This window comes from Balaenoptera ricei, chromosome 6 (assembly GCF_028023285.1).
Source record: "Balaenoptera ricei isolate mBalRic1 chromosome 6, mBalRic1.hap2, whole genome shotgun sequence".
NCBI lineage: Eukaryota > Metazoa > Chordata > Mammalia > Artiodactyla > Balaenopteridae > Balaenoptera > Balaenoptera ricei.
Genome location: NC_082644.1, coordinates 24,541,915 through 24,564,380, shown reverse-complemented (window position 1 = coordinate 24,564,380; position 22,466 = coordinate 24,541,915). Strand labels below are relative to the sequence as shown.

At 39.2% G+C, this 22,466-nt stretch overlaps 1 protein-coding gene across 1 annotated transcript in view; it reads left to right on the top strand.

Moving 5' to 3' along the window:
* LPL (lipoprotein lipase) overlaps positions 1-22,466 on the top strand; it is a 30,198-nt gene that overhangs the window by 3,160 nt on the left and 4,572 nt on the right. The window contains exons 2-8 of the mRNA XM_059927043.1: positions 3,780-3,949; positions 7,813-7,992; positions 9,304-9,415; positions 10,499-10,732; positions 11,924-12,166; positions 14,124-14,244; positions 14,977-15,159. Of these exons, the coding sequence (XP_059783026.1) occupies positions 3,780-3,949; positions 7,813-7,992; positions 9,304-9,415; positions 10,499-10,732; positions 11,924-12,166; positions 14,124-14,244; positions 14,977-15,159 (1,243 nt within the window). The remainder of the gene's footprint in view (positions 1-3,779; positions 3,950-7,812; positions 7,993-9,303; positions 9,416-10,498; positions 10,733-11,923; positions 12,167-14,123; positions 14,245-14,976; positions 15,160-22,466) is intronic.

Below are 22,466 nucleotides of genomic sequence, written 5' to 3'. Positions count from 1 at the left end.
TTGGCATTCTACAGAAGCTGAGCCAATAACTGTGACCATCAGCCTCAGAGAGGAGGTGAATTACTGATGAAGTTCTTTAGGGGTGTGTGTTTGTGTGTGAGAGCGAGAGAGGAAAGAAAAAGAGAGAAAGGAAGTAGAAACTTCTAAGGGAATTGCATTATAATTGAGCTCTTGTATCTCATGTCTTCATAGAAATGTTAATCTTATTTATCTGATAACTGTGAACTGCCTTTAGAGTCTCTTTCCTGGGATGCTCAGTGTTCCTCCTATAATGTACCCTCTATAAATGTGCCTTTAAAGTGCTTTGACTTCTCAGCCTAATTTCATTCCTGTGAGTTATTATCCATATTAAGATAACTCCTTGTCTTTGTTTATACACGTAGATTTTTAGCTATCTATTTAGGAATTTAGGGATAAAGATTATATAGTCAAGAAATGCATTAACTTGTAACTTTCCTGGTGCCCCAAATTCTCTCCCCTTAGTGTTTGATAAGAACAGGTCTGATGGTGTGATGTTACTGATATGATAAGCCAAATTCAGAATAGGGGCCCTTATAAAGGATTAAACCTTATGCACCTCCCCCCTGACACACACTGTTCTAAGGCGGCTTTAATTTCTAAGGGGATCTGGTGAAAGGTCCTTCTCCCCTTAAAGGGCTAAGGGCAGAGTCACTAATATCATTTCCATGTATGAAAAACAATAATTTTTTTAGCAACAGTTGAGTCAAATCAGTTCATCTGCCAGCCAGAAGCAATCCCAGTGTATATATTAGGTCAACTAAACATACTCATAATGACCCATAATGAATTGATGACCCGTAAATCAGGGTCCATCCTTCTCCCTAACTCTTCCTGGCCTAAGTTTGGAAAGCACACTCATTTTTAGAATGCCAAGACATCCTTGAGGGGTTGGAAACACCAGTAGTGTGGAAATACCTGTCAGAACGCCAAAGAGAGGGCAAGACTGACTAAACACCAGTAACATTTATGATTTCAGATAAAGAACAAACATAGAATTGAAAACATCACGTGGCATATAGAGTGGTATTATTTTCTTGTCAAAGGCTTCATTATGTTTTCTGTAACTTAAAATGAAAAAAAAAAAATCCATGAAAAGTGAAACAAAAGTTTCCAAATACAAATTTGCTTGAGAATGTATGAATTTCCTATCATTTTTCTTTACAAGCGATGTACCCAACAGAAAAGGTTGGTTGTGGGAAACTGGAACTCTCAATGAGCCGTACAGATAAACTGATACAAGATCTATAGATTGAATAGACTTTTCTTTTTTATAGAAATATACAAATCCTGCCTTAATAATTTCAAAGAATATTCTTACTCATTTCAAAACCACCAGCAACACGAGAGCCACCATGTTGCACAATTCTAGGAAAAAATAGAATAAAAGTGACTGGTATCCTCTGGAGTTATGCAAGGCAATAATCTTAAATATCAGTTTGGCAAATAGGTGGTGGGCAACATCTGTCTGCCGGATTGTTCAGAGTATTTCTGCTTTAAAAAGCTTGCTAATCGAACATGTTAAAATAAGACTGTTATGAGAGGAAACATGAGTTATTTGATATAGAGCAAATATATAGAGGGTAAAGTTAATTTAGTTTTCAATTTTCTAAAGCACTTTCTAACAGTAAAAGAACTTCTTGGGCAGAATCTGAAAGTGGAATCAGATTAAAAATCTGTAATTTTTTTGACCATCAGATAAATAATTAGGCCACCAGAGTGCTTTCTGGTTAGGAAGGAAAAGGAAGACCCACATCTTCAAATGAGTTGAGAGGCAGAGAATATTCTTGATTGATGAATGGATTTCAAGTGAAATTTTACTATATGGAAATGAAAAAAATGCTTTAAATATCAATAGTCTATCACAGTCTTTTATTTGAATAAATCTTCTTGGAATGTTTAGGTGCTAGGGGTATGTGTGTGTGTGTGTGTGTGTGAGAGAGAGAGAGAGAGAGAGAGAGAGGGATCAACTTGTTGCATGTAATGAATCACTTGCAAGCAACCACAATATTGTTTAAGGAATTTTGGGAAATAATTAAAAAGGAGAATGCTGGTCAGTCCCCAGAAAATTATATGATAACCTTGATTCAAATGCCTCTACTTTCACTGTACTATATCATTCTTATTTTAATTTTTGGTCTGAATTTTGCAATATTATTTGAAATTATGGATTTTCAACTTTTGTGAAAAGAAAGAAGGTTTAGATTAAGAAATTAGAAGTATTTCTAAGCAACCTTATTTATCTTTTTTTTTTAAAGAGTAGATAGTTGTTGTTGTTGTTTTGTTTTAATTTATTTTATTTTATGGCTGTGTTGGGTCTTCGTTTCTGTGCGAGGGCTTTCTCGAGTTGTGGCAAACGGGGGCCACTCTTCATCGCGGTGCGCGGGCCTCTCACTGTCGTGGCCTCTCTTGTTGCGGAGCACAGGCTCCAGACGCGCAGGCTCAGTAGCTGTGGCTCACGGGCCCAGTTGCTCCGCGGCATGTGGGATCTTCCCAGACCAGGGCTCGAACCCATGTCCCCTGCATTGGCAGGCATATTCTCAACCACTATGCCGCCAGAGAAGCCCCAGTTATTTATCTTTTGAAAGTTTTAAATAGCCAAATCTAAAATCTGTAAGTTAGTACCTTCTTGTAGTGAATGGATAGGTTTTTTGACTTCTTTTTTACTTGACCAGAAATTAGATAACTTCCTAATATAACTTCCCTTTGGTGTGCTTGCTTTATAAAAGAGTTTGATTTTATTTGCAATACAATTTACTTAAAGTGTTCACTGTGATATTATATGTACTACCTACAAATACCCTGCGAAGATTTATCAACATTTAGAAGTATTGTCCAGAGAGTCAAAAAATAGGCCAAAGGTCTCTTTCTCTCCTGACTCACTTTGGGATTAACTATGAAGAACCAAAGTGGATTCTTTCCAAAACCATCTTTGCTATAGTACTTTAAGCATGGACTTTGTGTGGAAGACTGTAAAGACAAAATTGAGAAAAGAAATACTGGTGGGAAGAATTAACCATAACTCACACATAGCACAGATATTTCTGAGCAACCCGCTAAAGGATTTTTAAAAACATTTTAAAGTGATGTATCTTGCCATGCTGGTGGGAATCATTCCATACAAAAACTTCCCCATGCTTCCAACTTTTCTTCTTGCTAAAATTTAAAACAATAATGCTAGTGAAAAGGAAACAACCTTCCTTCAAATAAGCCTTATTGTATCAGATTTTGCAGGAAGACAATCTCTTGATGTAATCAGAGATTTAAAGAGGGTGAAATCATATATGAAGTAAGTGGAACTATATAACACAAGTGCCCTGAGCCAGTGTTCTCTAGAAGAACTACAACCAAGAGACCTGGGTTCTGGTCCCTACTCTCTCTCCCACTATTGGCAGCATAACCTCGGCTAACCCACTTAAATTCATATTTTGAGAGAAGATTAATTAAGGAATTCCCAAATAGCAGTTCTCTTACTTGAAACTGTATACACCACACACACACACACATGCCCCTTGACTGAAAAAGAGCTGAAGAAAAGGATAGAAGACACAGAAGAGGTCAATATTACTTAACTCAGTTATTTTAAGGCTGTCTCTGTCAACTTTGAGCACCACTGGAGGATACATTCAGTTTTTTGTTTTTTTTTTTAACTTTAGAAACAAAAATAACATTGGTGGTGCTTGCTTGTGAATCTAAAACATATCAGTCCAGCAAGTAAAACAACCCTCTAATTAACCTCCTATCCAATTTTTCCTTTTCAGGAATTACAGGAGGAAAAGATTTTATAGACATCGAAAGTAAATTTGCTCTCAGGACCCCCGAAGACACCGCTGAGGACACTTGCCACCTCATTCCTGGAGTGACAGAATCTGTGGCTAACTGTCACTTTAACCACAGCAGCAAAACCTTTATGGTGCTCCACGGCTGGACGGTAAGAAAGGCTCCTTAGGAAAGAGCTGAGTGGCATGAACCAAGCCTTCTGATTGGCTTTCCCCAGTTGTTGGGAGCCCAGTGATGGGAACCCAGTGATGGCTTTGCTTTAAACTTGAATAAAGACAATTCTGGCTCGGGGTGGGGATTGAGGAATCTAAAGCCAAAGGTTCATGGGTACTTCCTCTGGACTGTGCCAGCCTTCATTTTACCACTGTACCTAGCTGTGACCTCGAACCAGCCATTCTCCTGGGCCTTTGTTCAAGTACAGAGAAGAATATAGGTTACCATTTAGAGGAGACAGTGGAGAACTGGCATGATCCTGATTCATCCAGCACATCGCCAAAGTCCTTTCCTAAGGAAGATAACCTGTAAGAGGGGGGAGAGGGCTGGAGTGGAGGGAGAAGGTGCTGTTTCTGGTTCTGCTGTGCCATTCTCCAGCTCTGTGATGTGGATCCAGATACGTCTCAACCCTGGGCCTCAGTTTACTGATCTGTAAAACAATGCGATTAGACTAGACGTCCCTCCACTTTCAACGTTCTCCAATTGTAAACTTTTGGGAGCTTTACTTGAGAGGAAAGAGGGCTAGCCAGGGAACTGTCAGCGACATGATAAGAATATGAATAAATATGCTAATTAGTCACTTTATATGGCATAGTTCTTACTTAACTACTTTAGCTTGTTTTCAATATTTTCAATCCTTAGTGAGCAGATTTTACTGTTTATTAAAAAGGACTTATATAAAATTGATGGTTAAAGAGATATTATCTTTCCATTATGTCAGAGCTTGTGAGTAAGATAATAGACACTAAATTCTAATGAGATGAATTAGCTAATGATTGATACTTCCAGTCCTGATTTCTTTTCCTACATAACTTAAGTGCCTTTGTTATTGACAGTGTAGGACAATTGCTATAACTTTTATAGAGATGAAGGCAACTAGTAACAGAATTCACAGGGATGTTTATTTTAATAAAATACATCTATTTACTAGAGTTAACACAGTAAATTACATATCTTATGATAAAATTACATATTCAAATTCCTAACATAGATCTTTTTATATTTTAAGAGGTTTAAATAGGAAAACATAATCTTTGGTGATTTTAGAGACATTTTAGTTGTATGTAGTCTTGGCTGTTAATACTTTTCAAAAATGTTTAAGCTTAATAAACATTTATATGACAGAAATAAATTGAATATCTCAGGCATCTCAATCTTATCCCTGAGAGAATTTTATAATTTAAGAATTTTTGAAAAACATTTCCTTCTCACATTAAGATGACATGACTCACCTAGTATAAGTAGATAGCACCAATTTCTATCATTAGCCCTACTGCCCAATAAGCCCATTTATATTCTTCACATCATATGTCCTGACTTTTTTGAGTGCCTGGGCTCAGAGTCTGGGCCACTGGCTGTGAGACTGAGTTTCATCGTACAGAGCTGGTCGGTCTGTGCAATAACTCATCCAGCCGTGCTGGATAACCGATCTCAGCCATTTCAGTCAACTCCCTGGCTGGTTCAGTGGGACCACCTGGCGCAGGTGGCAAGGAGAGCTTCAAGTTCAGCTGTATGCCTGAGAATCAAAGCTTTTAAAAATTGGTACTGATTTAAGGAAGCACAGAAGAAAAAATTAGGAAATAATACCTTTTCAGAATTGAGGACGGTGGGTCCTTGTTTTCCACCCCTTTGTTGGGGTTACTTATAGCAGTGTCTTACGTTAAATTAAAAAAAGAAAGAATTAGATTGGTTGTTAGGCAGTTACTAAAAGTATCAGTCACTGTAGGAGTAGGTTGGGTTCCTTGCCCTTTGGCAGATTACCTAATTTAGAAACACTGATAGCACAGAAAAACTTGAAATAGGTGCTGAGAGCAAATGAGATTTTCCTGCCTTATCTGAGGTAAGCAGCTCAGCGACTCAAGGGCGTAGGACTAGGGGAAGTGAGGAGGTTTGTTCTGCAGCTTTGACGAACCTGAAAGAATGCTTAGCGTGCAGTGTGCACAGGACACATCCCAGAAGGCAGTCAGACGCAGCCGTCCTGGAGCTTGGCCACCTGCTTGTGTTTAAATCCAGGGTTCTCATTGTGGTGTTGGAGATCCTCACCCCTGGCTGCAAGGAGTGATTAACATTGCATTCTGAAGAAATGACATCATCCTGTCTCAAAAGGCAGCTATAAAGGGTGGCCAGCCTGCAACCTCTAAGAGAGGAGAAAGGGAGGCAGGACCAATTCCTTAGGGTTTTTTGCTGGGTGGGCATTCCAGCTGGTTCCTCCAAAGACCCAGGCTTGAAGCAGCCTCACTGAGACATGTTCAAAGAAGACTTAAACATGTTCCTAATGGGCTCACATCACCTATGTGCCTTTTCTTTTTTGTTTTCTCCTCATGCTGGAAATAGATTATAGAGCTGGCATTTTATCACTGCAAGTAGATTGGGAACCAAAATGGTCACAAGAAGAAATTTTGGAGGTGGAGAGTAACTTCCGGATCATCTGATTCTGGCCCCTTTGTTTTATAGGTAGCCTAGTAAGGTTAATACAGCGCCCGTGTTCATAGAAGTAATCAGTGGAAGAGCTGGGATTGGAACCAAGATCTCCTGAGTCCCAGGCTTGCTTTTTCCTTGCACAGAGCACAACAATTTGGTGAAAAATCGTGCAGTTAGTGTCAGGAGTGAAGAGAGAGCTCATGTTTTAATGTTTTAGCCTAGAAAATAGACTAAATAAAATGGAAGCATAGATTTAAAAGAACACACCATCTAAGATCAAAATTTTAAATGAAGTCCCTTGGTTTGGGAATTCAAGAGTCTTATTTTTGTCCATTGGCATTACTCTAAGAAGAATATAGGTTTTACAAGCTTCCCCTTAAAAGCTGCCTTAAACATGGATTTCAGAATCTTTCTCTGTTGAGTACATAGTTGAGTAACCTTTACTATGGCTACAGTATGATCTGCTCTCAGGTAATATTAGGAGTGGATAGATTTGCGGATTTAAAGTAGGTTGTTGCTGTGTACAGGCTCTTGGCAGGGTGGCATGGAATTTTATCATCTGCAGTTTTTTAATGTGTTTCGATTATTTTAAAGTAAGCATCTTTGCAAAGATGTCCAATGTCTCTTCTTTAATAGCATAAGTCTTTTGACTTTGAATTTGGGGGCCTTTATCAACAAGAAGCAAAGAATTACAGTTGGCAGTCTGCTTATCTCCAAAACAGGACCAATCTAATAATTTGGGAAATGCAATTATTAAGCCACATTAATTGCACTGTGATAATCAAGAATTTTAGAGAATTGTGAAAAAGTCTGAACTGAAACTAATCATTTTCTTATGTATTAAGAGATTGCTAAACAAAGTTACCTTCTGTTGGAATAGATTAGTATGTTTAAAACTATTGTTTTCATTATCACATCAAATGTTGTACGTAAATGACCCTTTATAAGAATAAAGGACATTCACATCTCCCAAATTAATTTATTAGCCTAATTGAAAGTATTTAAACTAAATTTCTTTTAAAATCGTCTGTAATTCTGCAGCAAATTTTTAACTTATTCAGATTGATCTTTCCTTTTAATACTATAAATTATTGAAGTTTTACTGAATTTATAAAGTATGCTTTTAAAATTGAAAGCTTTGGTAAACCTCAGTCTGCCATTCCTGAGCTCAACACAGTCCTTCTTTGGGGTACACAAATTTGCCTCAGAAGGGTCAGGCAGAAGACTCTGAATACTCTTGTGGTTTAATTTTTGTGTCTGAGCCAATGGGCTTCCTGTGGGTTTGTTTCTTTTTACCATTTAATGTAGGTGTATTGGGCTGACATATCTATAACAAGTTGTAGGTGGATATTTTAAGAATGCTGGTATCATCCTCTTCAGGTGACAGGAATGTATGAGAGTTGGGTGCCAAAACTCGTGGCTGCCTTGTACAAGAGGGAACCAGACTCCAACGTAATCGTGGTAGACTGGCTGTCACGGGCCCAGCAGCATTATCCTGTGTCTGCGGGGTACACCAAGCTGGTGGGACAGGACGTGGCCAAGTTTATCAACTGGATGGCGGTAAGACTGGGGGAAGGAGCCTTGTATGTCCAAAACAGATCTCCTGGCTACAGCTGAATTAACGACTGGTCGTTGCTCTTTTTCTCTTAGATATAGATATTTTCTGGGTCAACTCATATCTTCAGAATAAGCCTGGACATTATTTTCCGTCTAAAAGCATCACTATGATAAGAATGATAATGCTATAAAGCCCATAAGGCGTAGTCCTGCCCTGCCCTGCCCTGCCCTGTCCTTTGATATTTTCATGGTGAATGGATTTGCTGAGACCAAGAACTAAATGGGCAGAACGGACAAAAGCTTGTTATTTCAGGGCAGAGGGAAGATGTCATGTTCAGCCAAATCCTTGCCTACCAGTTGGCTGGAACATGGAAATTTTATCCAGGGTTTGACCTGTTAGAATACCAATCTCTTTGAGAAAAATATTAATAGTACTTATTCCTTAGTGTGGTTTAAGGATCCAGATTTTTGTTGAGGGTTAGGGGAGTGATGGAGATGAACTAGGGAAAAATGGCAGGAAAAGTCTGTAGGATATGAGGTGCTGAGAGTGAGGAGTTTTACTCCCTCTGACTCTCTGAGGCCATTCTCTGAAAATTACCTTTGGAAAGTATCTCGGGGTTGAAAGGAAGCTAATATTCTCACAGGACCAAATTATTTAAGTCAGATGCTTGGAGGTAAAAAATAAGCTGTTTATTGGCTGCTCATTAAAAGATAAAAGTTCTTTTCTTGACTCTTTTGCTAACCAGGAGAGTGAATTTGGACAAATCAGATCACCTTCCTGGACCTCAGACTTCTCATCTGTTGAATGAGGAGGCTGGACTCTATGTGTCTGTGGTCCCTTCCCCTGTAATATTTTCTGATTTTAAGTCATTGCTTGGCTAACCTGAAAGAATAAAGTGATGCAGGGTATTTAGAGTAGAGAATAATGAGTTAAATATATATTTGTAGATGTATGTATCTCTTCAATATATATACAAATATCTATATATAAATATACACATATACATATATTTTCAGATGTATGGAAATTCATGTTTCCATACATTTCTATTTCAGATGTATGGGAAAACTTTCTCATTTAAATATGTTATTAAGGAAAGAGAAAATCTCAACACTATTGTATATGTTCCTCTCATCTGTAACAGGAAATTAAAATAAGTAGAATTAATTTTCAGTATTGCCTATATTTTCAAAACAATATATTTTATTTATTTGGCGGGAATACTGTTAAACTTTTATTTTATTTCTTTTAGCATTGATATTTTGCCAAGAACTGTAAAATATCAAACACCTTTTTCTTTTCCTCTTCCAAAGGATGAATTTAATTATCCTCTGGACAATGTGCATCTCTTGGGATACAGCCTTGGAGCCCATGTTGCTGGCATTGCAGGAAGTCTGACCAATAAGAAGGTCAACAGAATTACCGGTAAGAAAGCAGTGCCATTTTTCTTATAACAAAAGACTTGAGATGCCTGTCGTTTTCTGCAAGAGAATCAGACTGTTTGTCAAACAACCATATGTGAGTGGTAGTCTTCTGGGTACGCCTGGCCATGTGGTTATCTCATGGTAGGGCTCTTTTTCTGGAGTAAGATAAAATACAGACGCTTGCTCTCATGAGCTTACCGTCTAATGGCAGTAGAAGAGAAATGGTGCAGAGTTAAGCACAGAGAGCCCCGTGGTGTCTCTGAGAAACCCATTTCCCTCCTCCCTCTGCTCTGTGCTTTGATAGTTTATTGCACACACATATGTCGCCTCTCACATCAATACTGGGAAAAATGAAAAAGGACCAACACCAGAGGCCATTTGGAAAAAGGAGTCTTGTCATCTGGGCCAATAGCAATTGGTTGTTTGGCCTGTGTAGAGAGGAAGAAAGAGCCCAGCACTATTTAAAGGCCTTCTAACCAGGCTCAGAAATAATTTATTGATACAAAAGGGAATCAAGTCATCCTGAGTGAAAATTGTTATTTAATGGCTAGTTTGAGAAACTCAAATTTTATTTGAGAAGGAGTTAAGCTGCTTTTATGAATCTCAGTAATTTAAAAATCCAATCACTATAGAATAGGAGGTGCTAATAAGAATCTATGTGGCTGCCATTTACATTCAAATGATGAGCAATGGAATGATAAGGTGATACTGGAGGAGACTAAAACTAATGGGAATTTAAAAATCTCTGAGGACTTTTTTTTTTTTTTTAATTTACTTATTTATTTATTTATTTTTGGCTGTGTTGGGTCTTCGTTTCTGTGCGAGGGCTTTCTCTAGTTGTGGTGAGCGGGGGCCACTCTTCATCGCGGTGCGCGGGCCTCTCACTATCGTGGCCTCTCTTGTTGGGAGCACAGGCTCCAGACGTGCAGGCTCAGTAGTTGTGGCTCACGGGCCTAGTTGCTCCGCGGCACGTGGGATTTTCCCAGACTAGGGCTCGAACCCGTGTCCGCTGCATTGGCAGGCAGACTCTCAACCACTGCACCACCAGGGAAGCCCTCTGAGGACTTTTTGTTTTCCCACTAAGGCCTAGATCCAGCTGGACCTAACTTTGAGTATGCAGAAGCCCCAGGTCGCCTTTCTCCGGATGATGCAGATTTTGTAGACGTCTTACATACATTCACCAGAGGGTCACCTGGCCGAAGTATTGGAATCCAGAAACCAGTAGGACATGTTGACATTTATCCTAATGGAGGCACTTTCCAACCAGGATGTAACATTGCTGAAGCTATCCGTGTGATTGCAGAGAGAGGCCTTGGAGGTAAATATAATTTAGAAGTTAATTAAATGTAAGTTTTTGCCTTAACTGTTATTGACCAAGTGTCCTACCCATTCTCCACAAGTACGTAGTTTGAATACACACATTTAGCAAAGATATGATTTTGAAGAAGTCTGTCACATTCAGCATGACCACCTCAGAGCCTCAGTGCTTCCTGTGGTCAGACAGACATTTCATCTTATATTATATTGCAAACTACACTTATATTGTAAACTACTGCACTTGCAGTAATAAAAGGAAAAAAAAAATGGTGAGATTTAGACAAGAGAACTGCACTGCCTTTGAAAGTGTTATCTGGCCACACGTTCAACTTTGAATACAGTTGCAAAACAAGTAGAGTTACTTTGAATTTTACTAAAAGTAAAGGACATGTTAATTAGTCCAAATTTCTTTTGTCAGCCTTTTAAAGAGATGTACAAATCAGAAACAAATCACCATTCCCTAAGAATAAATATTCCAAATTTTTAAGAAGAAAATACAATTTAATATTAGTTTTTAATATTTACTTTAATAATCATGTTAGCTGTGTTAATTTTATGATTTGTTTTAAGGGACCTTTGCATACCTTGTGGACAATGGGGCCTACCTGTAGTCAGTATGCTCAGGTGTTTTGGGCATACATTATAGAATTTACAACATAATGTTACTAATTTCAATTGTTATAAAGCTTATGGTAATAGCTGCACATTTATGACATTGCTCATTATTTCTATAATTCATTTAATGTAAAAATCATTAGCAGTGACACACCCCTCAATTATACATAGTATCAATATCTATGATAAAATACTATTAATTTAACAATTATGCCTGCCCTTTATGATGTGGTTTCTAGAAGCATTTAGAAGTATTATATGCTTTCACCATAAGAGAAAGTTGTGATAAACTGGGGGAAATCAACTTCTATCTTGGATGTCTCTTATTATAGCTTCATAAACATATTCACAAATGGAGACAGCAAAAACATCAAAAGTTCCCTATAAATTTGCAACTTTGGCACTCTTGGGGGTAGGTGAGAAGCTGCTGCCAAGAGTACCTCCTTAAATAGGACCTACAATCAAGGGGGTCATTTTATTCTAACACCACACCTCAACTATTTTAGACATGCAAGACGAAACACTCATTGTGGACTGTCACAGAGTTGAAATGTTCTTTGTGTCTCTTTTTCCCCAGATGTGGACCAGCTAGTGAAGTGCTCCCACGAGCGTTCCATTCATCTCTTCATTGACTCTCTGTTGAACGAAGAAAGTCCAAGTAAGGCCTACCGGTGCAATTCCAGGGAAGCCTTTGAAAAAGGGCTCTGCCTGAGTTGCAGAAAGAACCGTTGCAACAACTTGGGCTATGAGGTCAATAAAGTCAGAGCCAAGAGAAGCAGCAAAATGTACCTGAAGACTCGTTCTCAGATGCCCTACAAAGGTAGGCTGGAGACTGTTGTAAATAGGAAAATTGATTTGATCCTACTTTTCTTATCATGCTTGTTGCATCACATGTACTGATTCTGTCCATTGCAACAGAGATGATAAAATGATGTTGCTAAACTCCGATCCCTCACTTGTGTTTCTGTTGGTAGAGAAGGAGTTGTACTAATCCATTTTACTGAAGCTCCTAATTCCCATTGCCAGTAAGGCCCAGGGCACAACTGCACTGCCCTATGCAGCAGCCCTGCTTGCCACCATCCTTTGTACTTGTGACCATTAGCATGGGCCACTGCATTAGCACCAGGCTCCAAGTTAACCTGAAACCATTCATCCAGGGTCAGCAAACTATGGCTCATGGGCCAAATCCAGCCCACCACCTGCTTTTGTAAATAAAGTTTTATTAGAATATAGCCACACTAATTCATTTCCGTACTGACTAAGGCTGTTTTCATGCCTCCACAGCAGAGCTGAGTAGTTGGGACAGAGACTATTTGGTCCCACAAAGCCTAAAATATTTACTATCTGGCCCTTTGTAGAAAAAGTTTGCAAACTCCTAAAGTCTGCTTTCAGTGAAGGCAAGAACCACCTGTATTTGAAAATATAACTATTCCTGGAAGGGAAGTCTATACCAAACTTTCTAAGATATTCCCATTGTGCCATGAATTTGTTCACAGTTGAATTTCAAACTTGGCAGCTTGTTCAGAGCAAGACCTGCAGGAATTGAAGGGAGACAGGAAGAGGAGATAATCAGATAAATCTAGCGAGAGGGACTAATATCAGAAAGGCTAGTTTATGTGGAGTCCAGGTGGAAATATGAGGGAAGAGATGGCATTGAAGAACAGTTTCCCAGGGTAAAATATATCTGATAGAGGCACCCATTTTTAAGGTGGTTTGTTAGAATCTAGAGGTGCATTTGGTGGTCCAGAGGTTTGGAGCATCTATAATTCAAGGAAACTTTTTAAGCAATGAGGGAATCCTTAGTTTCCTTGACTTTTCAGAATGGGGAAGTGTGTGTCAGATATAGAGGAGACCATAATCTTCTGAAGAACTGGGCAGGGCTCACTCACCCCCAGCATCCTGCCTCAGTGTCCTCCGGGGACACTTCAGGAGTCAGACTTCCCTTGCTCTGGTCTGTGGCGATGCCTGCAAGGGCTCCATTTAACCCAAACTGTTTCTCTTCATCCTTTACAGCTGTGTTGCAAGCCTGCTGCCTTTCCTATCCCTTAACCTCTCCCACGTCCCATCTACTCAGGGTTTTTAGTAGAGATGGGGAGAGTAGGAGGAGGTGTGGAAGTTTAAGTACCTGCTTCTGGAGGCTCTCCCTAATACAGAACACTTTAGGAACTGGCTGTCTTTACAGCCTCACTAGTGATTTAATGAAATAATGTTATTGTGAGCCTATTATTTACTGACTGTGTGCTAGACAGTGGAATAGAAGGTACACGTGACCCTCTGAACTGAAGGAGCCTACATACAGGGTAGGGAGGTCAGACATACCCAAGAAACATGAAGAAACACGGTCACATACAGTGACAGTAAAAAATACCAAATATGCTTGTTCCAGATGCTAAGGGACAAAACAGCCAAGGAAAGGTGGAGTTCATAGAGAAAGCTTCATGGGAATTTTGGCCTCTTGGTTTGATCTTCCTAGTACCCCATCAAAGTTGACTACTTTCTGGGTCGGCTTTAGCAATTCAGATACACCTGGATTCTTCCTATTCACTGCAACCACACTTTAATGCAAGGGAGTAGAATTCAAATTCTGAATTTTCTAGTAGTGAGCACTGTACAGACATGAAGAAATCTTTCCAAGCCACACATAATTATAGTCATGTATGAGCACTTGCTGTTGATCATTAGTAAGATACTGTCTGTCGTTCAGAATTGCCTGCTTATTTGGGCTGTAGTGTTTCCATAAAGACTGATCAGAGGTTGTTCTGCTTTTCTCTCTACAGTCTTCCATTACCAAGTAAAGATACATTTTTCTGGGACTGAAAGTAATACACACACCAACCAGGCCTTCGAGATCTCTCTGTACGGCACTGTGGCCGAGAGTGAGAACATCCCCTTCACCCTGTGAGTAGCTACAGAACATGACCTCCAGCACGTGGGTTTATCATAGCACTGCTACCTGCTCTAACCATTGGTCTGAGGAACAGAAGAGGCATAGGACACCTAGAAAAACACATATTTAACAGAAAATTTTTAAAACAGCTATATGGCAAAAGATGTTCATTGCAGTGGTACATATAGTAGCATAAATTAGAAGCAAAGCAAGTGTCCAAAACTGAGGCAATGGCTAAGTGAATTGTGGTTTAACAAATCAATAAAATCAATCTAGCCTCTAAGAACTGTAATTATAGAAAACTAGGTAAAACATGGCAAAAAGTGAAAGATAAAACATGAAGTGAACAAAGAAAAACTAGAGAATTGTATTATGTACACTATGACTGTAACAAAGGACACGTTCACATATCAATACAAATTGAAAGGGAATATATGAAAATGAAAATAATATCTCTAAATGGTGGACTTATGAACTTTTTTCTCTTAAGAATTATATTACATAGTTCATATTGTTAGGATAAAAGTTGGAATACATTAAAGGTCCACATTAGTGTAGATATCGTTTAAAATACACTAAATGCCATTGACATGCATCTTGCGTATTTTGTTGGACATTTTTTCCATTTGAAAAATATTTCCTGAACAGTAAAGCTATTTATATCTTAGGAGGAAGAAAAAGGAAAAAAAAAACAAAAAACCCTGCTTTCCAGAACTAACCAAATATGTTGATTTTTTATTCAGGCCTGAAGTTTCCACAAATAAAACATACTCCTTTCTAATTTACACTGAGGTGGATATTGGAGAATTGCTAATGTTGAAACTCAAATGGATCAGCGATTCATACTTCAGCTGGTCCAACTGGTGGAGCAGTCCCGGCTTTGCTATTGAGAAGATCAGAGTAAAGGCAGGAGAGACTCAAAAAAAGTAATTAAATTTATTTTTCTCCATTCTTTTTTTTTTTTTTAATGGTCATTTTGCTTTCATCTCTAGCCTACAAAGGTAGCTCACATGTTTTTTTTTCTCTTTTCCTTTAACATCTTTATTGGAGTATAATTACTTTACAATGTTGTGTTAGTTTCTTCTGTATAACTAAGTGAATCAGCTATATGCATACATATATCCCCATATCCCCTCCCTCTTGTGTCTCCCTCCCACCCTCCTTATCCTACCCCTCTAGGTGGTCGCAAAGCGCCGAGCTGATCTCCCTGTGCTATGCGGCTGCTTCCCACTAGCTAACTATTTTACATTTAGTAGTGTATATATGTTAATGTTACTCTCTCACTTCCTTCCAATTTACCCTTCCCCCTCCCCGTGTCCTCAAGTCTATTCTCTACGTCTGTGTCTTTATTCCTGTCCTGCCCCTAGGTTCTTCAGAACCATTTTTTTTTCTTTTTTCTTTTTTTAGATTCCATATATATGTGCTAGCATACGGTATTTGTTTTCCTCTTTCTGACTTACTTCACTCTGTATGACAGACTCTAGGTCCATCCACCTCATTACAAATAACTCAATTTCGTTTCTTTTTATGGCTGAGTAATATTCCATTGTATATATGTACCACATCTTTCTCCATTCATCTGTCAATGGACACTTAGGTTGCTTCCATGTCCTGGCTATTGTAAATAGTGCTTCAGTGAACATTGTGGTACATGACTGTTTTTGAATTATGGTTTTCTCAGGGTATATGCCCAGTAGTGGGACTGCTGGGTCATATAGTATTTCTAGTTTTAGTTTTTGAAGGAACCTCCATACTGTTCTCCATAGTGGCTGTATCAATTTACATTCCCACCAACAGTGCAAGAGGGTTTCCTTTTCTCCACACCCTCTCCAGCATTTACTGTTTGTAGATTTTTTGATGATGGCCATTCTGACCCGTGTGAGGTGAACCTCATTGTAGTTTTCATTTGCGTTTCTCTAATGATTAGTGATATTGAGCATCTTTTCATGTGTTTGTTGGCAATCTGTATATCTTCTTTGGAGAAATGTCTATTTAGGTCTGCTGCCCACTTTTGGATTGGGTTGTTTGTTTTTTTGATATTGAGTTGCATGAGCTGCTTGTACATTTGGGAGATTAATCCTTTGTCAGTTGCTTCATTTGCAAATATCTCCCATTTTGAGGGTTGTCTTTTGGTCTTGTTTATGGTTTCCTTTGCTGTGCAAAAGCTTTTAAGTTTCATTAGGTCTCAATTGTTTATTTTTGTTTTTATTTCCATTTCTCTAGGAGGTGGGTCAAAAAGGATCTTGCTGTGATTTATGTCATGGAGTGTTCTGCCTATGTTTTCCTCTAAGAGTTTTATAGTGTCTGGCCTTACATTTAGGTCTCTAATCCATTTTGAGTTTATTTTTGTGTATGGTGTTAGGGAGTGTTCTAATTTCATTCTTTTCCATGTAGCTGTCCAGTTTTCCCAGCACCACTTATTGAAGAGGTAGTCTTTTCTCCATTGTATACTCTTGCCTACTTTATCAAAGATAAGGTGACCATTTACGCATGGGTTTATCTCTGGGCTTTCTATCCTGTTCCATTAATCTATATTTCTGTTTTTGTGCCAGTACCATACTGTCTTGATTACTATAGCTTTGTAGTACAGTCAGAAGTCTGGGAGCCTGTGTCCTCCAGCTCCGTTTTTCTTTCTCAAGATTGCTTTGGCTATTCGGGGTCTTTTGTGTTTCCATACAAATTGTAAAATTTCTTGTTCTAGCTCTGTGAAAAATGCCATTGGCAGTTTGATAGGCATTGCATTGAATCTGTAGATTGCTTTGGGTAGTATAGTCATTTTCACAATTTTGATTCTTCCAATTCAAGAACATGGTATATCTCTCCATCTGTTTGTATCATCTTTAATTTCTTTCATCAGTGTCTTATAGTTTTCTGCAGACAGGTCTTTTGACTCCTTAGGTAGGTTTATTCCTAGGTATTTTATTCTTTTTGTTGCAATGGTAAATGGGAGTGTTTCCTTAATTTCTCTTTCAGATTTTTCATCATTAGTGTATAGGAATGCAAGAGATTTCTGGGCATTAATTTTGTATCCTGCTACTCTACCAAATTCATTGATTAGCTCTAGTAGTCCTCTGGTAGCTCTTTAGAATTCTTTGTGTATAGTATCATGTCATCTGCAACCAGTGACAGTTTCACCTCTTCTTTTCTGATTTAAATTCCTTTTATTTCTTTTTCTTCTCTGATTGCTGTGGCTAAAACTTCCAAAACTATGTTGAATAATAGTGGTGAGAGTGGGCAACCTTGTCTTGTTCCTGATCTTAGAGGAAATGGTTTCAGTTTTTCACCATTGAGAATGATGTTGGCTGTGGGTTTGTCATATATGGCCTTTATTATGTTGAGGTAAGTTCCCTCTATCCCTACTTTCTGGAGGGTTTTTATCATAAATGAGTGTTGAATTTTGTCAAAAGCTTTTTCTGCATCTATTGAGATGTTCATATGGTTTTTATTCTTCAATTTGTTAATATGGTGTATCACATTGATTGATATGCGTATGTTGAAGAATCCTTGCATTCCTGGGAAAAACCCCAGTTGATCATGTTGTATGATCCTTTTAATGTTCTATTGGATTTTGTTTGCTAGTATTTTGTTGAGGATTTTTGCATCTATGTTGATCAGAGATATTGGCCTGTAGTTTTCTTTTTTTGTGACATCTTTGTGTGTTTTTGGTATCAGGGCGATGGTGGCCTCACAGAATGAGTTTGGGAGTGTTCCTCCCTCTGCTATATTTTGGAAGAATTTGAGAAGGATAGGTGTTAGCTTTTCCCTAAATGTTTGATAGAATTCGCCTGTGAAACCATCTGGTCCTGGGCTTTTGTTTGTTGGCAGATTTTTAATCACAGTTTCAATTTCAGTGCTTGTGATTGGTCTGTTTATATTTTCTATTTCTTCCGGGTTCAGTCTCGGAAGGTTGTGCTTTTCTAAGAATTTGTCCATTTCTTCCAGGTTGTACATTTTATTGGCATAGAGTTGCTTGTAGTAATGTCTCATGATCTTTTGTATTTCTGCAGTGTCAGTTGTTACTTCTCCTTTTTCATTTCTAATTCTATGGATTTGAGTCTTCTCCCTTTTTTTCTTGAGGAGTCTGGCTAATGGGTTATCAATTTTGTTTATCTTCTCAAAGAACCTGCTTTTAGTTTTATTGATCTTTGTTACTGTTTCCTTCATTTCTTTTTCATTTATCTCTGATCTGATTTTTATGATTTCTTTCCTTCTGCTAACTTTGGGGTTTTTTGTTCTTCTTTCTCTAATTGCTTTTGGTGTAAGGTTAGGTTGTTTATTTGAGATGCTCCTTGTTTCTTGAGGTAGGATTGTATTGCTATAAACTTCCCTCTTAGAACTGCTTTTGCTGCATTCCATGGGTTTTGGGTTGTTGTGTTTTCATTGTCATTTGTTTCTAGGTATTTTTTGATTTCCTCTTTGATTTCTTCAGTGATCTCTTGGTTATTTAGTAGCATATTGTTTAGCCTCCATGTGTTTGTATTTTTTACAGTTTTTTTCCTGTAATTGATATCTAGTCTCATAGCATTGTGGTCGGAAAAGATACTTGATACGATTTCAATTTTCTTAAATTTACCAAGGCTTGATTTTTGACCCAAAATATGGTCTAGCCTGGAGAATGTTCCATGAGCACTTGAGAAGAAAGTGTATTCTGTTGTTTTTGGATGGAATGTCCTATAAATATCAATTAAGTCCATCTTGCTTAATGTGTCATTTAAATCTTGTGTTTCCTTATTTATTTTCATTTTGGATGATCTGTCCATTGGTGAAAGTGGGGTGTTAAAGTCCCCTAATATTATTGTGTTACTATCGATTTCTCCTTTCATGGTTTTTAGCATTTGCCTTATGTATTAAGGTGCTCCTATGTTGGGTGCATAAATATTTATAATTGTTATATCTTCTTCTTGGATTGATCCCTTCATCATTCTTTGTCTCTTGTAATAGTCTTTGTTATAAAGTCTATTTTGTCTGATATGAGAATTGCTACTCCAGCTTTCTTTTGATTTTCTTTTGCATGGAATATCTTTTTCCATCTTCTCACTTTCAGTCTGTATGTGTCCCTACATCTGAAGTGGGTGTCTTGTAGACAGCATGTATACAGGTTTTGTTTTTGTATCCATTCAGCCAATCTTTGTCTTTTGGTTGGAGCATTTAATCCATTTACATTTAAGGTAATTATCGATATGTATGTTCCTATTACCATTTTCTTAATTGTTTTGGGTTTGTTTTTGTAGGTCTTTTCCTTCTCTTCTGTTTCCTGCCTAGAGAAGTTCCTTTAGCATTTGTGGTAAAGCTGGTTTTGTGGTGCTGCATTCTCTTCACTTGTGCTTGTCTGTAAAAGTTTTAATTTCTCTGTCGAATCTGGATGAGATCCTTGCTGGGTAGAATAATCTTGGTTGTAGGTTTTTCCCTTTCATCACTTTAAATATGTCCTGCCACTCCCTTCTGGCTTGCAGAGTTTCTGCTGAAAAATCAGCTGTTAACCTTATGGCGATTGCCTTGTATGTTAACACTAACCCTTGCTGCTTTTTTTTTTTTTTTAAACTAGGAAGAAATGAATGTTTCATTAATTTTCAGACTTTTTTTAAAATAAATTTATTTATTTATATATTTATTTTTAGCTGTGTTGGGTCTTCGTTTCTGTGCGAGGGCTTTCTCTAGTTGCGGTGAATGGGGGCCACTCTTCATTGCAGTGCGCTGGCCTCTCACTATCACAGCCTATCTTGTTGCGGAGCACAGGCTCCAGACGCGCAGGCTCAGTAGTTGTGGCTCATGGGCCCAGTTGCTCCGCGGCATGTGGGATCTTCCCAGACCAGAGCTCAAACCCGTGTCCCCTGCATTGGCAGGCAGATTCTCAACCACTGCACCACCAGGGAAACCCAACCCTTGCTGCTTTTAATATTTTTTCTTTGTATTTAATTTTTGATGGTTTCATTAATATGTGTCTCGGTGTGTTTCTCTTCGGGTTTATTCTGTATGGTACTCTCTGTGCTTCCTGGACTTGATTGACTATTTCCTTTCCCATGTTAGGGAAGTTTTCAAGTATAATCTCTTCAAATATTTTCTCAGCCCCTTTCTTTTCCTCTTCTTCTTCTGGGACCCCTATAATTCAAATGTTGGTGCATTTAATGTTGTCCCAGAGGTCTCTGAGACTGTCCTCAATTCTTTTCATTCTTTTTTCTTTTTTCTGCTCTCTGGCAGTTATTTCCACCATTTTATCTTCCAGCTCACTTATCCGTTCTTCTGCCTCAGTTATTCTGCTATTGATTCCTTCTAGAGTATTTTTAATTTCAGTAATTGTGTTGTTCATCACTCTTTGCTCTTTACGTCTTCTAGATCCTTGCTAAATGTTTTTTGTATTTTCTCCATTCTGTTTCCAAGATTTTGGATCATCTTTACTATCATTACTCTGAATTCTTTTTCAGGCAGATTGCCTATTTCATCTTCATTTATTTGTTCTTATAGGTTTTTACCTTGCTCCTTCGTCTGTAACATATTTTTTTGTCATTTCTTTTTTTTCTCTCTCTCTCTTTTTGATGGGTGGTGCTGTATTCCTGTCTTACTGGTTGTTTGGCCTGAGACGTCCAGCACTGGAGTTTGCAGGCAGTTGGATAGAGCCGGGTCTTGTTGCTGAGATGAGGACCTCTGGGAGGCCTCACTCCAATCAATATTCCCTGGGGTCTGAGGTTCTCTGTTAGTCCAGCGGTTTGGACTTGGAGCTCCCACTACAGGAGCTCGGACCTGACCTCCAGCCTGGGAACCAAGATCTTACAAGCTTTGTGGTGTGGTTAAAAAAAAAAAAGAAATCAGAAAGAAAAAAAGTAGCAGTACCATATCAAAGGATAAAAACAAAATAAAATTAGACAGATAAAAAATATATTAGGAAAAATAAAACTATAATTGAAACAACTGCAACAAGGTAAAATAAAACCACATAGAAAAAAAAAAAAAAGCCTTGGCTATGGGGGTGGAATTTAGGCAGGGGGTGGAACTTAGGCAGGAACAAGGTTTTGGGTAGGGCGGTACCTAGGCGGGTGGGGAAGTGACGGTTGAGCGTGGGGCAGGACCTAGGCGGGGTGACGTTCAAGCGTGGGGCAGGGCCTCTGCCTAGGACGTGCGCAGAAGGGGAGAGGCAGCACATTGGAAGGAAGGCCTCTGCTGAAGTGTAGAGAACTTCAGAGGTAGAGAACACCTCTACCTCTGCGGAGTGTAGAGGTGGGGCCCTGGTTGGGGGTGTAGGGGTGGGGCTTGGGTTCTGCCCAGCAGGAGGGAGGCTCCAAGGGCAGAGGATTAGGCCCCTGAGCCCAACAGGCTTCCCAGTGCCTAAGTGGACAGGGAAAGCACTGGCCACGTTGCCTTCCATTCCTTCACGTTCCACGACCACTGTCTCCCCCAGGGTCTCCCCCATTCCCTGCTGGACCCCTAACCATGGGTGGGTCCGCTGGTGTAGGAACTACTCCCCTCCCCCAGCCATCCCTCAGGGGTGCCGGAGGTCCGGCCTTTGCTTTTGCTCCCCCTTCTCACCCTCCCACTCCCTCAGGACCAGCATGGCTAGAGGGGGCCTCAGTGGGTAGAGGATCAGGTCCGGGATCTCAGCAGGTTCCTGGGGGTCCAAGTGGGCAGGGGAAACCTGGCCATGCTCCCTTTTGATCCTCTGCCCCCCAGTGGTTCCCCAATTTCCCCCTTCCGGCATGGGATCCCTTCCTCTCCCCCAGCCACCCCTCAGGGGCACCAGTCCCATCCTACCTCCACTTCTCATCCCCCTTCATTCCCCCCATTCTCTGTGTTCTACCTGGTCACTGGGGGTTCCTCCCATCCCCTTACATGTCCATGGTCCCCCACCGGTGCCTGGTAGGTGCCCTAGTTGTGAGGAGATGTGAATTCTGTGTCCTCCTAGTATGCCATCTTGACTCCGCCCCTCTCGACTCCGCCCCTCTCCATTCATTTTCATTCACTCTAATGTTATTACCTAGAAATAGTATTTATGGAGCCTCCAGTGTTCAGGTGAAACTTTGGTAAGCTTTGTCTTTAAAACTACATTACCTAGATAATTACACCTATCAATCATTTTTTAGGAGTGTTATTTTATTGTCATACTAGGGAAGTAATGGTATTTCTGCATTTCATGGGAAGAAAACCTAAACTCTGAATTGCCGCAGTCATTGAGTGAGAGTTGAGATTAGAAGTCAAGAATCTCAGCTTCTCATTTAGCACTGATTCTTGCAAGCACAAAACA